This window comes from Parasteatoda tepidariorum, chromosome 9 (genome assembly GCF_982258835.1).
Source record: "Parasteatoda tepidariorum strain Cologne lab strain chromosome 9, Ptep-v5.0, whole genome shotgun sequence".
Classification (NCBI taxonomy): Eukaryota; Metazoa; Arthropoda; class Arachnida; order Araneae; family Theridiidae; genus Parasteatoda; species Parasteatoda tepidariorum.
The window spans coordinates 656250-674717 of record NC_141763.1 but is presented as its reverse complement, the minus strand read 5'-3'; the positions used below and the strand labels follow the sequence as shown (position 1 = coordinate 674717).

Sequence of the window (18468 nt, the reverse complement as noted above, 5' to 3'; positions counted from 1 at the left end):
CAACCTGCGGCCCTCTGACCACTGAGGTGCGGCCCGCAAGAGTTTCTGAACTCAATAAAAAATAAACAAAAATTTCAAATATACAAAATTTCTTAAATTTTTTTATTGCACTTTTGAGTCATCACGTTGTGAAGCTCTCAATTTTTATTGATTCTACAGTAAATGTATGTTTACCGCGCTTTCTTTAAGCTGATTTTATCATATATCAAAATGATTTTTTAAGCACTTATTTCCGCTTTTCAACATAATTTCGAAAATCCTGAATTTTTATAACGATATTATTACAACACGCGAGTTTCAGATCGCCCATTTAAATAATCACCTTTTGGCGCACTTTTGGCAGTTCTTTCTTTTTTTCAACCGTTTTCCTTGGGTAGTTATTGCTATGCATTCCCAGGTAGATTTGAAAATTCCAATAATTTTATTAGGTAATCGATAATCGCTCATTTGACACGCTTTATTCGTGCTGAGTTCCATTAATTTAAGCGATTTTTTTTTATATGTTATACTTTTCCATGTTATTATTATTAACTGCAATGTTATTACGAGAGGCGAATTTCTATTCGCGCATGTAAATAAACACTTTTTGACGCGGTATTCGGTTATGAATAGTATTTGGTACAATATTTCGGACTAGCGACTATTATCATTTGTTCGAATGTGGTAACAAATTGTGATTTGGTCTAGCACTAAATGTTCGGCAAAAAAAAAATATGCCGAAAACCGTATATTCGGGGCCAAATAAAATTCTTCAGCAGAGCATAGCAACACTGAAACCAAAAGTTCAATGCTAAGAATAATATTTTCTGGAAAAAACGTGTTCATAAAACAACGCTAAAAAATAAGGCCTATTAGAAGCGCTTTGGAAAATGTATCTCTATAAGAACTAAAGATTATATACAAAAGCGAAACAGAGAAAATAAAAATTTATCTTAATTTTCGAATAGAAATTTTAAAGCAGAACATCTCAGTTTTCCAATTACCAGAACAGGTCAAGAATGTGTCTAACAGAAATGTTCTAAAAATTGCTGCATTATAATAAAAATGTCTGTAAAAAGAGAAGTTTTTTTTAAAAGAAAAAAAAACTTAACAAAAACAAAAGACTTTCTTAATTTTTTAAATGAAAATCTAAATTCAGCATATCGAATTTAAATTTTTCACATTGCCATATGTATAGAAGAAAGGAATTGCTACAAAATGAAGCTTATTAGTAACGTTCATTGGGAAAAATGCTGGGTCATAATAAAAATGCCTATATAGAGAAGAGTTAATTAAAAATAAAAGCAGAAAAAAAAATTGTTCTGAGTTCCTAAAACAAAACTAAAACACTGAAAATCTCAGTTTTCTATGTTCTCGGTTATCTATATTACGGTACAGCAGGGTTTAAGCTGAGTCTAAAAATTCATTAGCAAAAAAGCTAAAATCTGAAAAAAAGTTTTAGCAAAATGCTAAAATGCCATTAGGCTTATAAAATTACTTTATATCAAACAAGTACTGTAAGTTATCTGACAAAGAATAGCTTAATGTACAAGAATATCAAAAAGAATACCTATAACAAAAAAAAAAACACATTTATTATTTATCAAAACATTTTGGTTTATAATTAACAATCTTCCTTTCTTTCATGTTTGCCCATTTTACAAATGCTTCTTGAAAGTTAAATGCACTCTCAGGGCCATCAATATTAATCATTAACAAATTGTTTACATGGTTGATTAACAACCTGTTTCGAATATTAGTTTTAATCAAATTAAGGCAGCTAAAGCTCCTTTCACAGTCAACAGTGTGCATTGGTATTGTTGCACAATACTCTATAACAGAAGTTATTAATGGGTACTGTTCAGACACATCATTGGTATATAAAAATAAAAGTAATTCATTAAATGACATGTTTTTACATCGTTGCATTAAGATGTGTTTAAATAATCCCCATTCACAAAGTAATTCAGTTTCTGTAAACTGAAAATCTTTTCTGGGAGATTCCGAAAACAAATTGAAAATGCAACGGATTTCCTTTACACCATAATGCTGTAATTCTTCCGAACTATGGGGCATCCTGCTAGGTATAAATAAATTGAACATTTCGATTTTATCCAAATCTCCCAATCTATCAGTAATATTTTCAATGATACAGTTTAAAAAATTGTGCATCAAATTACGGAATCTTTCCCTCTGTTTCAGTCCATCTAAAATTATATGGCCCTGAAACTCAAATTTTTCACTTTCCTTCTTAGGCACATCATCTAAAAAACTCATATAATGAGTGCCGGTGCCATTTTTTATTTCTTCTAAACTTGAAATACAAGCCTTCACACTTGATTGAACATATTCAAAATTTAAATTAGATTTTTGAAATATGAGGCTTAATTTATTAATGTTGAACATGATATCATTCATGATGGCAGTGGTTGCTAAAAACAAAAAAGTAGTTATATTTTTTAACAACCCTTGAGCAACAGGACGTTTGTCTTCCATTAAAACACTAACAAGAGCTTGCCAGTTGCAATCCAGAGCTGTAACTGAATTCCCCAAAGACAACCACCGAGTTGTTGATAACTTTATGAATTTCCTTGATTTTTGTTCAAGGATATCTTGGTAATCGCCTGGTATTTGCAGGGGAGCATTCAAAATAAGAGTGAATACTTTTTATTATGTCCTGAAACTTTACCAGGTAAGCATTCTCAGACGCTGCTTGGCTCACGGCTAATGCTAGCCTATGTGTCACACAATGTACTGAAATTAAATGCGGATTTTGGTTTTTGAACAGAGCAGCAACCCCCGCTCTAACACCAGTCATAACTGAAGGTCCATGTGTACCTAAGGATGAGCATTTTGTAACATCTATTTTCAAACTCTCAAGTGTCTTTATCAAAGAAGAATAAATAAAATTAGAACTTGCACCCTCCATTTCTACTAAACTTAGATAATGTGTAGACAATCTACCATGATGAAGCACTTTTAGGTAGATAATTAAACTTTGATCTATGGAAACATCCGTACATTCCTCAATTATGACGGAGAACCATCTTGCTGAATTAACTTTATGCAGTATTTTTTCTTGAATGGTCATGGCAAGAGCCATTTCCATGTCCCGAATGCTGTCATAACTTTCATAAGAGGCTGTACCTATATTCAATCCACTGAGACTGGAACAACCTAAATCTATGCACAAATCGTTTATTGAACTAAACTTTCTAGTAGCCAAATGTTCCTTTGCTTGCATATAGACTATTTTCATTGCTGAAATAACTGATTCATTAGCACTGGAAATTGATTTTGCAACAGATTTCTTCCACGCATTGCTCTCCATCAAGGCCTTGTTTTCTACAGCATGTTTATGGTCAATACTCAGTTCATGCTTTTTCAATACATCTATTTTAGAAATCAAGCATCCTGAAAGATAAATAAGGGGAATATAATTAACATAAAAAATGAGACACCAAGAAAATAATTTTAGGATAAAAAATCAGCTTAATTATCAGCATATATAATGTGATATATATTATAGAAGTACAAATAAATACACATACCTGTTGAGCTGGATAAAATATTGAACTTCTTAGCAGAAACACACAAATTGCACTTGAAAGATGGCAAATTGTTAATCCACTCAACTTCCAGCCATTTGTATAGGGAGCACCACTTAACAACGAGATTTCTTGAAGGAATCGAAGTTTTAGACTTTTTTCCCTTATTTTCATCATTAGTTTGCGGCGAATCCTCGTTTCTTCTTATGTTTATCAAACAATTTTCCATGTGTGCATAGATGGAAACAAATAAAAACACGCAAAATAAAATAGGCAACTTTTAATTCTTTTCTAACGAACGTAAAACGTGCAAGATGCGAGAAAAGTATGCAATCACGCCGCCGAGAAACCGTGATGACGAAATCAGTGTTTGAAAGCGGGAGACACGTCTGCTTCAACCAATAAAAAGCGTAGAAAAATGAAGTCCCGATTTCTCAGAAAAGATCTCTCTTTGTGTCGCATTCCTACTTGCAGCAGAAGGTTGAAGGGGAGGGAAAACTTGTTTTTAGTCTTGTGGTTGGTTTATTTTTCTTTTCTTTTCGGTGAAACTCATATATTCTAGCCATTTTTGTTGATCGCTATGCTTCATCTCGTTTGATCACGTTTTTTTCGTGAACGCTAGCGTCATGGTTCTTCTTGCGAAAGATATTTAGATTTTTTCTCCTTCTTGTTTGATCAAGTTTTTTTCATGGATGTTAGTGTCATGGTTTTTCGCGGAAGCTTTTTTTTTAATGGAATTTAGTAAAATCCTTTAGCAAAAATGCTTTGTTGAATTTTAGCATTTTTGAGGGGTCTTTTCGAATTTTGCGAAAAAAGCTACCGTAGCGAAAAACCTGAGGTACAGAGAAAAAAGTGACAATTAATCAATAGTATGGGACGTTCCGTTAAAATGATGAGTTGTAATAAAAACAACAAAAAAATTCCTTCTCAAATCCTAGAACTAAAAGTATCGAAAAAATCAAGAAATTGACTTGTTTGAATACCTATAATTCCTTTTTTAAAAAAAAGCAGAAGTGCAAAATAGTCAAAACAGAAATGCAAAGAAGTCAGTGTACGTTTATTATATAAAAAAAACCTAATAATCATTAAAAAGAAATAATAAAGTACATTTTGAATTTATATTACTAAATATATATATAATATTATTTTCTACTTTCCTCCTGTGAGCATTGCAGTCTTTTTAATAATAATTTATTTTTAAATGAATAATTTTTGCATTGTGTGATATGATTTTAAAAAAAAAAAAAAAACATTTCTTTTCTTCTTCAAATGTTTATTTAATTATTTTAATAAATCTATTTTTTATGATATAAAAATGGAAATTATTTTTAAAAAAGTATTAGTTTTTTCATCTTTGACCCAGATGTAATAATTGAACACTTTAATTTTCTACAAATATTTTACTAAGTTTATTGATAAAAAAAATTAGAACACATATTACAATATTTGTCGTCTACATGTCTAAATATATATGCGGCCCTTTCTTAGTCAACCTGCTGTGCAGGTGGCCCTTCAATCAAAAAGGTTCTGCACCCCTAATTTAAGAGTTGTATCTTTCTTAAGACCACGCTTAAATGGGGTATATTTCCATGTCGTGATCTGTCGCTAAATGGTTTTAAAAACAATTTTTATCTCTTTTTTTTTAAAAAAAGAAAGTGAAAGGTTTGCCAGTTACTTAAAATTTACAAGTTGGTTCCTCCTATGTTTTTCTTTTGAAAGTTTCTTGTGGGTTACCAAGACTGCAATTATTCCATGACAGATTACGATACAAAAATCTTCCACCAAAAAGAAAATAAATTATGAATGGTATACTATAATACATAATTGGTAGTACCTAAAAATTAAATTCGTTGAAGTGAGTACATTTAAATCTATCGCGCGACAACAATACAAATAAAATAAAATAAATAAAGAAATTTAAGTAGAAGTATGTACCTTTCAGTAAGACAAGATATAGGTATTATTCTTAAGGACCATTCTTACTGCAATCAAATTGAATGAGCAATCACATATAGACGCAATTTGCACATGCGCAAATAACTCTTTCCACTGCTGGTAATTGAGCGGGACCCTACCAGAGGAAATAATGATAGGATTTGTAGGGGGGACACAATATGACAATCAAATTTAATATGTATATAATAGTGTGTTTATTAGCTTTAAAATGAGGAAATTCGAAGTCAATATTCTGCTTCAAGACATAGCCCTTTATCTTACCTTATTATTGACCCATAATATTTATATCGGATCACGTATAATACATGTACATTACCGGGTACTAGTGGACCCTGCTAGAGGGAAATAATTATAAGCTTATTATGGGGTTGAAGTAAGCGAAGATAGATCCTAGGGTATTCAATGTGGCAATATAGTTCACTATGTATGTATATAGTGTGCTTATAAGCGTTAAAATGAGGAAATTCTAAGTCAATGACCCATAATATTTATATTGAACCACGTATTATATTAAAGGATACTAGGGTACCCTAGTAGAGGAAAAATATATAGACCTCATAGGAGGTACACAATGTGGCCCTGTAGTTTACTATGCATGTATATCTAAAATAGTCTGCTGAAAAGCTTTAAAAAGAGGGAATTCGTCTTCTAATGAGCTTAAAAAATTCGAAGTCATTTTTCAATATTAACTATCGCAAGGCCCGTTATCACACCTTAATATTGACCCATAATAATTAAAGGGAAGTAGGTTTGCTTGAAAGTTGATCCTTTTTCCCGCCATTTTATTTTATTTTATTTTTTATTCCATTATGCTTTCTTTCACAAAGAGGCACCATTGATTTTATACTTAGAACAACATATTTCGTCTGTTAAACTATCGTGAAAATATAGTAAAAGGAGATTAAAAAAATAATATAATATAAATAAACAAATTTTCCGGGATTTTTCAAGTTTTTAAGCATTATTGGAAATTTTCCGAATAAAAAAATTCTCTTTTATATATGGGATTCTATAATATATCGAAAAACACGTTAAATTAATAATATAATGTAAAATAAACAAAAGAAGAAAAATAAAAAAAAATTAAAAATTGACCACAGCTGGGGCTCGAACCCAAGCCCCCTCGCTCAATGCGAAAGTCACTAGCACATGGTCTTAGCCGTTGGACTACGCTTATACTAGGATTGCAAGTGTCTTTTTTGGTGAAAGAACACATAATGGAATAAAAAATAAAATAAAATAAAATGACGGGAGAAAGGTTCAAATTTCAAGTCCGTCTAACTCCCTTTAATATTAAGTTATAATTTTCAAACTCGGACGGAAAGTTGGCCTCCCGAACTACCCTACAAAAGAAAATTTTTTATAGACCCATTAGGGAGGCTGCAAACGCCCCTTAAGTCTATTTTTAACTAACCGGGAGAGGGTACTTGAAGCTATGTAGTAGCACGATCCCCCATATAAACGTGGTCCAACGGCTAAGACCGCGTGCAAGTGACTTACGCCTTAAGCGAAGGGGTGCGGGTTCGAACCCCATCTGTGGATAATTTAAGAATTTTTTTTTTTTACATTATATTATTTATTTATTGTGTTTTTCGATATATTAAAGAATCCTATACAAAAAAAAATTTTTTTTTCTTTGTAATTTCAAATAATGCTTAGAAACTCGAAAATTCCTGAAGAATTAGTTTATTTTTATTATAATATTTTTTTAAACTCCTTTTACAATATTTTTACGATAGTTTAGCGTTTGAAATGTGTACCATGCTTAAAATCAAGTGTCTTTCTTGGTGAAAGAACGCATAATGGAATAAAAAATAAAATAAAATGGCGGGAAAAAGGTTGAAATTTCAAGTCCATCTAACTCCCTTTATTATTAAGCTATAAATTTCAAACTCGGACGGAAATTTGGCCTCTATGAGCCAAATCACCCGACAAAGGAAAATTTTTGTAGACCTATTACGGGGCTGCAAACATCCCTTAAGTCCTTTTTTCTGAGCTCACCGGGAGAGGGTGTTTGAAGCTATGTAGTAGCCCGATTTCCGTATAAACGTGGTTCAACGGCTAAGACAGCGTGCTAGTGACTTATGCCTTAAGCGAAGGGGTGCGGAATCGAACCCCTGCTGAGGTTCATTTTTAAAATATTTTCTTTTTATTCTTTTGTTTAATTTACGTTATATTATTTATTTAATGTGTTTTTCGATATATTAAAGGATCCTATAAATAAAAATTATTTTTTTTTGTACGGGAAATTTCAAATAATGATTAAAAACTCGAAAAATCCCGAAAAATTAGTTTATTTTTATTATATTATTTTTTAAAATTTCATTTACAATATTTTCACGATAGTTTAGCATGCGAAATCTGTTCTGTAATTGAAATCAAGCGTCTTTTTTGGTGAAAGAACGCATAATGGAATAAAAAATAAAATAAAATAAAGTGACGGGAGAGAGGTTCAAATTTCAAGTCCGTCTAACTCCCTTTAATATTAAGTTATAATTTTCAAACTCGAACGGAAAATTGGCCTCTATGAGCCGAACCACCCTACAAAGGAAATTTTTTATAGTCTTTTGTTTTATAGCCGCAAACGCCCCTTAAGTCTTTTGTTTAGCTCACTGGGAGAGGGTACTTGAAGCTATGTAGTAGCCCGATCTCCGTATAAGCGTGGTTAAACGGCAAAGACTGCGTGCTAGTGCCTTGCGCCTTAATCGATGGTGAGCGGGATCAAACCCCATCTGAGGATAATTTTTAAAAATTTTTCTTTTTTTTCTTTTGTTTTTTTTACATTATATTATTTATTTATTGTGTTTTTCGATATATTAAAGAATCCTATGCAAAAAAATAATTTTTTCTATTCGTGAAATTTCAAATATTGCTTAGAAACTCGAAAATTCCTGGAGAATTAGTTTATTTTTATTATATTATTTTTTTAAACTCTTTTTACAATATTTTCACGATAGTTTAGCATTCGAAATGTGTTCCAAAAATCAAGTGTCTTTCTTGGTGAAAGAACGCATAATGGAATAAAAAAATAAAATAAAATGGCAGGAAAAAGGTTCAAATTTCTGGTCTATCTAACTTCGTTTATTATTAAGCTATAAATTTCAAACTCGGACGGAAATTTGGAATCTATGAGCCGAACCACCCTTCAAAGGAAAATTTTTATAGACCTATTAGAGGGGCTGCAAACTCCCCTTAAGTCTTTTGTTTAGCTCACCGGGAGAGGGTACTTGAAGCTATGTAGTAGCCCGATCTCCGTATTAACGTGATTCAACGGTTTAAACCGCGTGCTAGTTATTTACGCCATAAGCCAAGGGGTGCAGGTTCGAACCCATTCTGAGGATAATTTTCAAAATTGTTAAATTTTTTTCTTTGTTTATTTTCATTGTATTATTTATTTAATGTGTTTTTTGATATATTAAAGGATCCTATAAATAAAAATTATTTTTTTTGTTCGGGAAATTTGAAATAATGCTTAAAAACTGGTAAAATCCCGGAAAATTAGTTTATTTTTATTATATTATTTTTTTAAACTCCTTTTACAATACTCTAATGATAAAATAATAGGTTAAATATGTTGTTCTAAGTATAAAATCAAGGGTGTCTCTTTGTGAAAGAAAGCATAACGGAATAAAAAATAAAATAAAATAAAATGGCGGGAAAAAGAATCAAATTTCAAGCCAACCTACTTCTCTTTAATATTAAGTTATAATTTTCAAACTCGGACCGAATATAGGCTTCTGTATGCCGGACCCCTCTACCGAAGCAAAATTTTATAACCCAATTAGGGGGGCCGCAATGGCCCCTTAAGTCTTCTGTTTAGCAAACCGGGAGAGGGTACTTGAAGCTATGTTGTAGCGCGATCCTCGAATAAGCGTGGTCCAACGGCTAAGACCATGTGCTAGTGCTTCATGCAATGTGCGAGGGGGCGTTGGCTCAAACCCCTGCTGTGATCAATTTTTAATTTTTTTTAATTTTTTCTTATTTTGTTTATTTTACATTATATTATTTATATAATGTGTTTTTCGATGCATTAAAGGATCCCATAAGGAAAAAAAAATTATTCGGGAAATTTCAAATAATGCTTAAAAACTGGTAAAATCCCGGAAAATTAGTTAATTTTTATTATATTATTTTTCTAAACTCCTTTTAAAATACTTTCATGATAGTTTAACAGGTGAAATATGTTGTTCTAAGTAAGAAATCAAGGGTGTCCCTTTGTGAAACAAAGCATAATGGATTAAAAAATAAAATAAAATAAAATAAAATGGCGGGAAAAAGTATCAAATTTCAAGCCAACCTACTTCCCTTTAATATTAAGTTATAATTTTCTAACTCCGACCGAATATAGGCCTCTATGTGCCGGACCCCTCTACCAAAGCAAAATTTTATAACCCATTTAGGGGGGCCGCAATGGCCCCTTAAGTCTTCTGTTTAGCATACCGGAAGAGGGTACTTGAAGCTATGTTGTAGCGCGATCCTCGTATAAGCGTGGTCCAACGGCTAAGACCATGTGCTAGTGATTTACGCAAGGAGGGAGGGGGCGTTGGTTCAAACCCCAGCTGTGGTCAATTTTTAATTTTTTTTCTTTTCTTCTTATTTTGTTTATTTTACATTATATTATTTATTTAATGTGTTTTTCGATACATTAAAGGATCCTATAAGGAAAAAAAAATTTTTTTCGGGAAATTTCAAATAATGCTTAAAAAATGGTAAAATCCCGGAAAATTAGTTTATTTTTATTATATTATTTTTTTAATCTCCTTTTACAATACTTTCATGATAAAATAATAGGTTAAATATGTTGTTCTAAGTATAAAATCAAGGGTGTCTCTTTGTGAAAGAAAGCATAATAGAATAAAAAATAAAATAAAATAAAATGGCGGGAAAAAGGATCTAGTTTCAAGCCATCCTATTTCCCTTTAATATTAAGTTATAATTTTCAAACTCGGACCGAATACAGGCCTCTATGTGCCGGACCCCTCTACCAAAGCAAAATTTTATATTCCAATTAGGGGGGCCGCAATGGCCCCTTAAGTCTTCTGTTTAGCAAACCGGGTGAGGGTACTTGACGCTATGCTGTAGCGCGATCCTCGGGTAAGCGTGGTCCAACGGCTAAGACCATGTGCTAGTGATTTACAAATGGGGCGAGCGTTGGTTCAAACCCTAGCTGTGGTCAATTTTTTATTTTTTTATTTTCTTCTTATTTTGTTTATTTTACATTATATTATTTATTTAATGTGTTTTTCGATACATTAAAGGATCCTATAAGGAAAAAAAATTTTGTTCGGGAAATTTCAAATAATGCTTAAAAAATTTTTAAATCCTGGAAAATTAGTTTATTTTTATTATATTATTTTTTTAAACTCCTTTTACAATACTTTCATGATAAATTAATAGGTTAAATATGTTGTTCTAAGTATAAAATCAAGGGTGTCTCTTTGTGAAAGAAGGCATAACGGAATAAAAAATAAAATAAAGTGGCGGGAAAAAGGATCAAATTTCAAGCCAACCTACTTCCCTCTAATATTAAGTTATAATTTTCAAACTCGGACCGAATATAGGCCTCTGTGGGCCGGACCCCTCTACCTAAGCAAAATTTTATAACCCAATTAGGGGGGCCGCAATGGTCCCTTAAGTCTTCTGTTTAGCAATCCGGGAGAGGGTACTTCAAGTTATGTTGTAGCGCGATCCTCGGATAAGCGTGGTCCAACGGCTAAGACCATATGCTAGTGCTTCATGCAATGTGCGAGGGGGCGTTGGTTCAAACCCCTGCTGTGGTCAATTTTTAATTTTTTTTATTTTCTTCTTAATTTGTTTATTTTACATTATATTATTTATATAACGTGTTTTTCGATGCATTAAAGGATCCCATAAGGAAAAAAAAATTATTCGGGAAATTTCAAATAATGCTTAAAAACTGGTAAAATCCCGGAAAATTAGTTAATTTTTATTATATTATTTTTCCAAACTCCTTTTAAAATACTTTCATGATAGTTTAACAGGTGAAATATGTTGTTCTAAGTATAAAATCAAGGGTGTCTCTTTGTGAAAGAAAGCATAATAGAATAAAAAATGAAATAAAATAAAATGGCGGGAAAAAGGATCAAGTTTCAAGCCATCCTACTTCCCTTTAATATTAAGTTATAATTTTCTAACTCCGACCAAATATAGGCCTCTATGTGCCGGACAACTCTACCAAAGCAAAATTTTATAATCCAATTAGGGGGGCCGCAATGGCCCCTTAAGTCTTCTGTTTTGCCTACCGGGAGAGGGTACTTGAAGCTATGTTGTAGCGCGATCCTCGAATAAGCGTGGTCCAACGGCTAAGACCATGTGCTAGTGCTTCATGCAATGTGCGAGGGGGCGTTGGCTCAAACCCCTGCTGTGATCAATTTTTAATTTTTTTTAATTTTTTCTTATTTTGTTTATTTTACATTATATTATTTATATAATGTGTTTTTCGATGCATTAAAGGATCCCATAAGGAAAAAAAAATTATTCGGGAAATTTCAAATAATGCTTAAAAACTGGTAAAATCCCGGAAAATTAGTTAATTTTTATTATATTATTTTTCTAAACTCCTTTTAAAATACTTTCATGATAGTTTAACAGGTGAAATATGTTGTTCTAAGTAAGAAATCAAGGGTGTCCCTTTGTGAAACAAAGCATAATGGATTAAAAAATAAAATAAAATAAAATAAAATGGCGGGAAAAAGTATCAAATTTCAAGCCAACCTACTTCCCTTTAATATTAAGTTATAATTTTCTAAGTCCGACCGAATATAGGCTTCTATGTGCCGGACCCCTCTACCAAAGCAAAATTTTATAACCCATTTAGGGGGGCCGCAATGGCCCCTTAAGTCTTCTGTTTAGCATACCGGGAGAGGGTACTTGAAGCTATGTTGTAGCGCGATCCTCGTATAAGCGTGGTCCAACGGCTAAGACCATGTGCTAGTGATTTACGCAAGGAGGGAGGGGGCGTTGGTTCAAACCCCAGCTGTGGTCAATTTTTAATTTTTTTTCTTTTCTTCTTATTTTGTTTATTTTACATTATATTATTTATTTAATGTGTTTTTCGATACATTAAAGGATCCTATAAGGAAAAAAAAAATTTTTCGGGAAATTTCAAATAATGCTTAAAAAATGGTAAAATCCCGGAAAATTAGTTTATTTTTATTATATTATTTTTTTAATCTCCTTTTACAATACTTTCATGATAAAATAATAGGTTAAATATGTTGTTCTAAGTATAAAATAAAGGGTGTCTCTTTGTGAAAGAAAGCATAATAGAATAAAAAATAAAATAAAATAAAATGGCGGGAAAAAGGATCTAGTTTCAAGCCATCCTAGTTCCCTTTAATATTAAGTTATAATTTTCAAACTCGGACCGAATACAGGCCTCTATGTGCCGGACCCCTCTACCAAAGCAAAATTTTATATTCCAATTAGGGGGGCCGCAATGGCCCCTTAAGTCTTCTGTTTAGCAAACCGGGTGAGGGTACTTGATGCTATGCTGTAGCGCGATCCTCGGGTAAGCGTGGTCCAACGGCTAAGACCATGTGCTAGTGATTTACAAGTGGGGCGAGCGTTGGTTCAAACCCCAGCTGTGGTCAATTTTTTATTTTTTTATTTTCTTCTTATTTTGTTTATTTTACATTATATTATTTATTTAATGTGTTTTTCGATACATTAAAGGATCCTATAAGGAAAAAAAATTTTGTTCGGGAAATTTCAAATAATGCTTAAAAAATTTTTAAATCCTGGAAAATTAGTTTATTTTTATTATATTATTTTTTTAAACTCCTTTTACAATACTTTCATGATAAATTAATAGGTTAAATATGTTGTTCTAAGTATAAAATCAAGGGTGTCTCTTTGTGAAAGAAGGCATAACGGAATAAAAAATAAAATAAAGTGGCGGGAAAAAGGATCAAATTTCAAGCCAACCTACTTCCCTCTAATATTAAGTTATAATTTTCAAACTCGGACCGAATATAGGCCTCTGTGGGCCGGACCCCTCTACCTAAGCAAAATTTTATAACCCAATTAGGGGGGCCGCAATGGTCCCTTAAGTCATCTGTTTAGCAATCCGGGAGAGGGTACTTCAAGTTATGTTGTAGCACGATCCTCGGATAAGCGTGGTCCAACGGCTAAGACCATATGCTAGTGCTTCATGCAATGTGCGAGGGGGCGTTGGTTCAAACCCCTGCTGTGGTCAATTTTTAATTTTTTTATTTTTTTCTTATTTTGTTTATTTTACATTATATTATTTATATAATGTGTTTTTCGATGCATTAAAGGATCCCATAAGGAAAAAAAAATTATTCGGGAAATTTCAAATAATGCTTAAAAACTGGTAAAATCCCGGAAAATTAGTTAATTTTTATTATATTATTTTTCTAAACTCCTTTTAAAATACTTTCATGATAGTTTAACAGGTGAAATATGTTGTTCTAAGTATAAAATCAAGGGTGTCTCTTTGTGAAAGAAAGCATAATAGAATAAAAAATGAAATAAAATAAAATGGCGGGAAAAAGGATCAAGTTTCAAGCCATCCTACTTCCCTTTAATATTAAGTTATAATTTTCTAACTCCGACCGAATATAGGCTTCTATGTGCCGGACCCCTCTACCAAAGCAAAATTTTATAATCCAATTAGGGGGGCCGCAATGGCCCCTTAAGTCTTCTGTTTTGCCTACCGGGAGAGGGTACTTGAAGCTATGTTGTAGCGCGATCCTCGAATAAGCGTGGTCCAACGGCTAAGACCATGTGCTAGTGCTTCATGCAATGTGCGAGGGGGCGTTGGCTCAAACCCCTGCTGTGATCAATTTTTAATTTTTTTTAAATTTTTTCTTATTTTGTTTATTTTACATTATATTATTTATATAATGTGTTTTTCGATGCATTAAAGGATCCCATAAGGAAAAAAAAATTATTCGGGAAATTTCAAATAATGCTTAAAAACTGGTAAAATCCCGGAAAATTAGTTAATTTTTATTATATTATTTTTCTAAACTCCTTTTAAAATACTTTCATGATAGTTTAACAGGTGAAATATGTTGTTCTAAGTAAGAAATCAAGGGTGTCCCTTTGTGAAACAAAGCATAATGGATTAAAAAATAAAATAAAATAAAATAAAATGGCGGGAAAAAGTATCAAATTTCAAGCCAACCTACTTCCCTTTAATATTAAGTTATAATTTTCTAAGTCCGACCGAATATATTCTTCTATGTGCCGGACCCCTCTACCAAAGCAAAATTTTATAACCCATTTAGGGGGGCCGCAATGGCCCCTTAAGTCTTCTGTTTAGCATACCGGGAGAGGGTACTTGAAGCTATGTTGTAGCGCGATCCTCGTATAAGCGTGGTCCAACGGCTAAGACCATGTGCTAGTGATTTACGCAAGGAGGGAGGGGGCGTTGGTTCAAACCCCAGCTGTGGTCAATTTTTAATTTTTTTTCTTTTCTTCTTATTTTGTTTATTTTACATTATATTATTTATTTAATGTGTTTTTCGATACATTAAAGGATCCTATAAGGAAAAAAAAAATTTTTCGGGAAATTTCAAATAATGCTTAAAAAATGGTAAAATCCCGGAAAATTAGTTTATTTTTATTATATTATTTTTTTAATCTCCTTTTACAATACTTTCATGATAAAATAATAGGTTAAATATGTTGTTCTAAGTATAAAATAAAGGGTGTCTCTTTGTGAAAGAAAGCATAATAGAATAAAAAATAAAATAAAATAAAATGGCGGGAAAAAGGATCTAGTTTCAAGCCATCCTAGTTCCCTTTAATATTAAGTTATAATTTTCAAACTCGGACCGAATACAGGCCTCTATGTGCCGGACCCCTCTACCAAAGCAAAATTTTATATTCCAATTAGGGGGGCCGCAATGGCCCCTTAAGTCTTCTGTTTAGCAAACCGGGTGAGGGTACTTGATGCTATGCTGTAGCGCGATCCTCGGGTAAGCGTGGTCCAACGGCTAAGACCATGTGCTAGTGATTTACAAGTGGGGCGAGCGTTGGTTCAAACCCCAGCTGTGGTCAATTTTTTATTTTTTTATTTTCTTCTTATTTTGTTTATTTTACATTATATTATTTATTTAATGTGTTTTTCGATACATTAAAGGATCCTATAAGGAAAAAAAATTTTGTTCGGGAAATTTCAAATAATGCTTAAAAAATTTTTAAATCCTGGAAAATTAGTTTATTTTTATTATATTATTTTTTTAAACTCCTTTTACAATACTTTCATGATAAATTAATAGGTTAAATATGTTGTTCTAAGTATAAAATCAAGGGTGTCTCTTTGTGAAAGAAGGCATAACGGAATAAAAAATAAAATAAAGTGGCGGGAAAAAGGATCAAATTTCAAGCCAACCTACTTCCCTCTAATATTAAGTTATAATTTTCAAACTCGGACCGAATATAGGCCTCTGTGGGCCGGACCCCTCTACCTAAGCAAAATTTTATAACCCAATTAGGGGGGCCGCAATGGTCCCTTAAGTCATCTGTTTAGCAATCCGGGAGAGGGTACTTCAAGTTATGTTGTAGCACGATCCTCGGATAAGCGTGGTCCAACGGCTAAGACCATATGCTAGTGCTTCATGCAATGTGCGAGGGGGCGTTGGTTCAAACCCCTGCTGTGGTCAATTTTTAATTTTTTTATTTTTTTCTTATTTTGTTTATTTTACATTATATTATTTATATAATGTGTTTTTCGATGCATTAAAGGATCCCATAAGGAAAAAAAAATTATTCGGGAAATTTCAAATAATGCTTAAAAACTGGTAAAATCCCGGAAAATTAGTTAATTTTTATTATATTATTTTTCTAAACTCCTTTTAAAATACTTTCATGATAGTTTAACAGGTGAAATATGTTGTTCTAAGTATAAAATCAAGGGTGTCTCTTTGTGAAAGAAAGCATAATAGAATAAAAAATGAAATAAAATAAAATGGCGGGAAAAAGGATCAAGTTTCAAGCCATCCTACTTCCCTTTAATATTAAGTTATAATTTTCTAACTCCGACCGAATATAGGCTTCTATGTGCCGGACCCCTCTACCAAAGCAAAATTTTATAATCCAATTAGGGGGGCCGCAATGGCCCCTTAAGTCTTCTGTTTTGCCTACCGGGAGAGGGTACTTGAAGCTATGTTGTAGCGCGATCCTCGAATAAGCGTGGTCCAACGGCTAAGACCATGTGCTAGTGCTTCATGCAATGTGCGAGGGGGCGTTGGCTCAAACCCCTGCTGTGATCAATTTTTAATTTTTTTAAATTTTTTCTTATTTTGTTTATTTTACATTATATTATTTATATAATGTGTTTTTCGATGCATTAAAGGATCCCATAAGGAAAAAAAAATTATTCGGGAAATTTCAAATAATGCTTAAAAACTGGTAAAATCCCGGAAAATTAGTTAATTTTTATTATATTATTTTTCTAAACTCCTTTTAAAATACTTTCATGATAGTTTAACAGGTGAAATATGTTGTTCTAAGTAAGAAATCAAGGGTGTCCCTTTGTGAAACAAAGCATAATGGATTAAAAAATAAAATAAAATAAAATAAAATGGCGGGAAAAAGTATCAAATTTCAAGCCAACCTACTTCCCTTTAATATTAAGTTATAATTTTCTAACTCCGACCGAATATAGGCTTCTATGTGCCGGACCCCTCTACCAAAGCAAAATTTTATAACCCATTTAGGGGGGCCGCAATGGCCCCTTAAGTCTTCTGTTTAGCATACCGGGAGAGGGTACTTGAAGCTATGTTGTAGCGCGATCCTCGTATAAGCGTGGTCCAACGGCTAAGACCATGTGCTAGTGATTTATGCAAGGAGGGAGGGGGCGTTGGTTCAAACCCCAGCTGTGGTCAATTTTTAATTTTTTTTCTTTTCTTCTTATTTTGTTTATTTTACATTATATTATTTATTTAATGTGTTTTTCGATACATTAAAGGATCCTATAAGGAAAAAAAATTTTTTTTCGGGAAATTTCAAATAATGCTTAAAAAATGGTAAAATCCCGGAAAATTAGTTTATTTTTATTATATTATTTTTTTAATCTCCTTTTACAATACTTTCATGATAAAATAATAGGTTAAATATGTTGTTCTAAGTATAAAATCAAGGGTGTCTCTTTGTGAAAGAAAGCATAATAGAATAAAAAATAAAATAAAATAAAATGGCGGGAAAAAGGATCTAGTTTCAAGCCATCCTAGTTCCCTTTAATATTAAGTTATAATTTTCAAACTCGGACCGAATACAGGCCTCTATGTGCCGGACCCCTCTACCAAAGCAAAATTTTATATTCCAATTAGGGGGGCCGCAATGGCCCCTTAAGTCTTCTGTTTTGCAAACCGGGTGAGGGTACTTGATGCTATGCTGTAGCGCGATCCTCGGGTAAGCGTGGTCCAACGGCTAAGACCATGTGCTAGTGATTTACAAATGGGGCGAGCGTTGGTTCAAACCCCAGCTGTGGTCAATTTTTTATTTTTTTATTTTCTTCTTATTTTGTTTATTTTACATTATATTATTTATTTAATGTGTTTTTCGATACATTAAAGGATCCTATAAGGAAAAAAAATTTTGTTCGGGAAATTTCAAATAATGCTTAAAAAATTTTTAAATCCTGGAAAATTAGTTTATTTTTATTATATTATTTTTTTAAACTCCTTTTACAATACTTTCATGATAAATTAATAGGTTAAATATGTTGTTCTAAGTATAAAATCAAGGGTGTCTCTTTGTGAAAGAAGGCATAACGGAATAAAAAATAAAATAAAGTGGCGGGAAAAAGGATCAAATTTCAAGCCAACCTACTTCCCTCTAATATTAAGTTATAATTTTCAAACTCGGACCGAATATAGGCCTCTGTGGGCCGGACCCCTCTACCTAAGCAAAATTTTATAACCCAATTAGGGGGGCCGCAATGGTCCCTTAAGTCTTCTGTTTAGCAATCCGGGAGAGGGTACTTCAAGTT

General features: G+C 32.4%; 3 protein-coding genes across 5 annotated transcripts in view; all 3 read right to left on the bottom strand.

Moving 5' to 3' along the window:
- Positions 1-5463, bottom strand: part of LOC122272310 (uncharacterized) — a 38330-nt gene extending 32867 nt beyond the window's left edge. Inside the window, exon 1 of one of the 3 annotated variants that reach the window (XR_015428913.1) lies at positions 5214-5463. The gene's annotated coding sequence lies outside the window, so the exon portion shown is untranslated. Of the gene's footprint in view, positions 1-5202 lie in introns of all 3 variants that reach the window. The other 2 variants (XR_015428912.1, XM_087150564.1) reach the window with 2 other exon arrangements.
- The window catches only part of LOC147803208 (transformation/transcription domain-associated protein-like), a 156411-nt gene that overhangs the window by 67659 nt on the left and 70284 nt on the right, over positions 1-18468 (bottom strand). The window lies entirely within an intron of this gene.
- On the bottom strand, positions 30-4497 carry LOC147803209 (zinc finger protein 862-like). Its single transcript, XM_087150537.1, has 2 exons — positions 3531-4497; positions 30-3393 (listed from the first exon to the last, which is right to left on the bottom strand). Exons 1-2 carry the CDS (start codon positions 3754-3756, stop codon positions 2582-2584), a joined length of 1038 nt encoding a protein of 345 aa, XP_087006663.1. The 5' UTR covers positions 3757-4497; the 3' UTR covers positions 30-2581.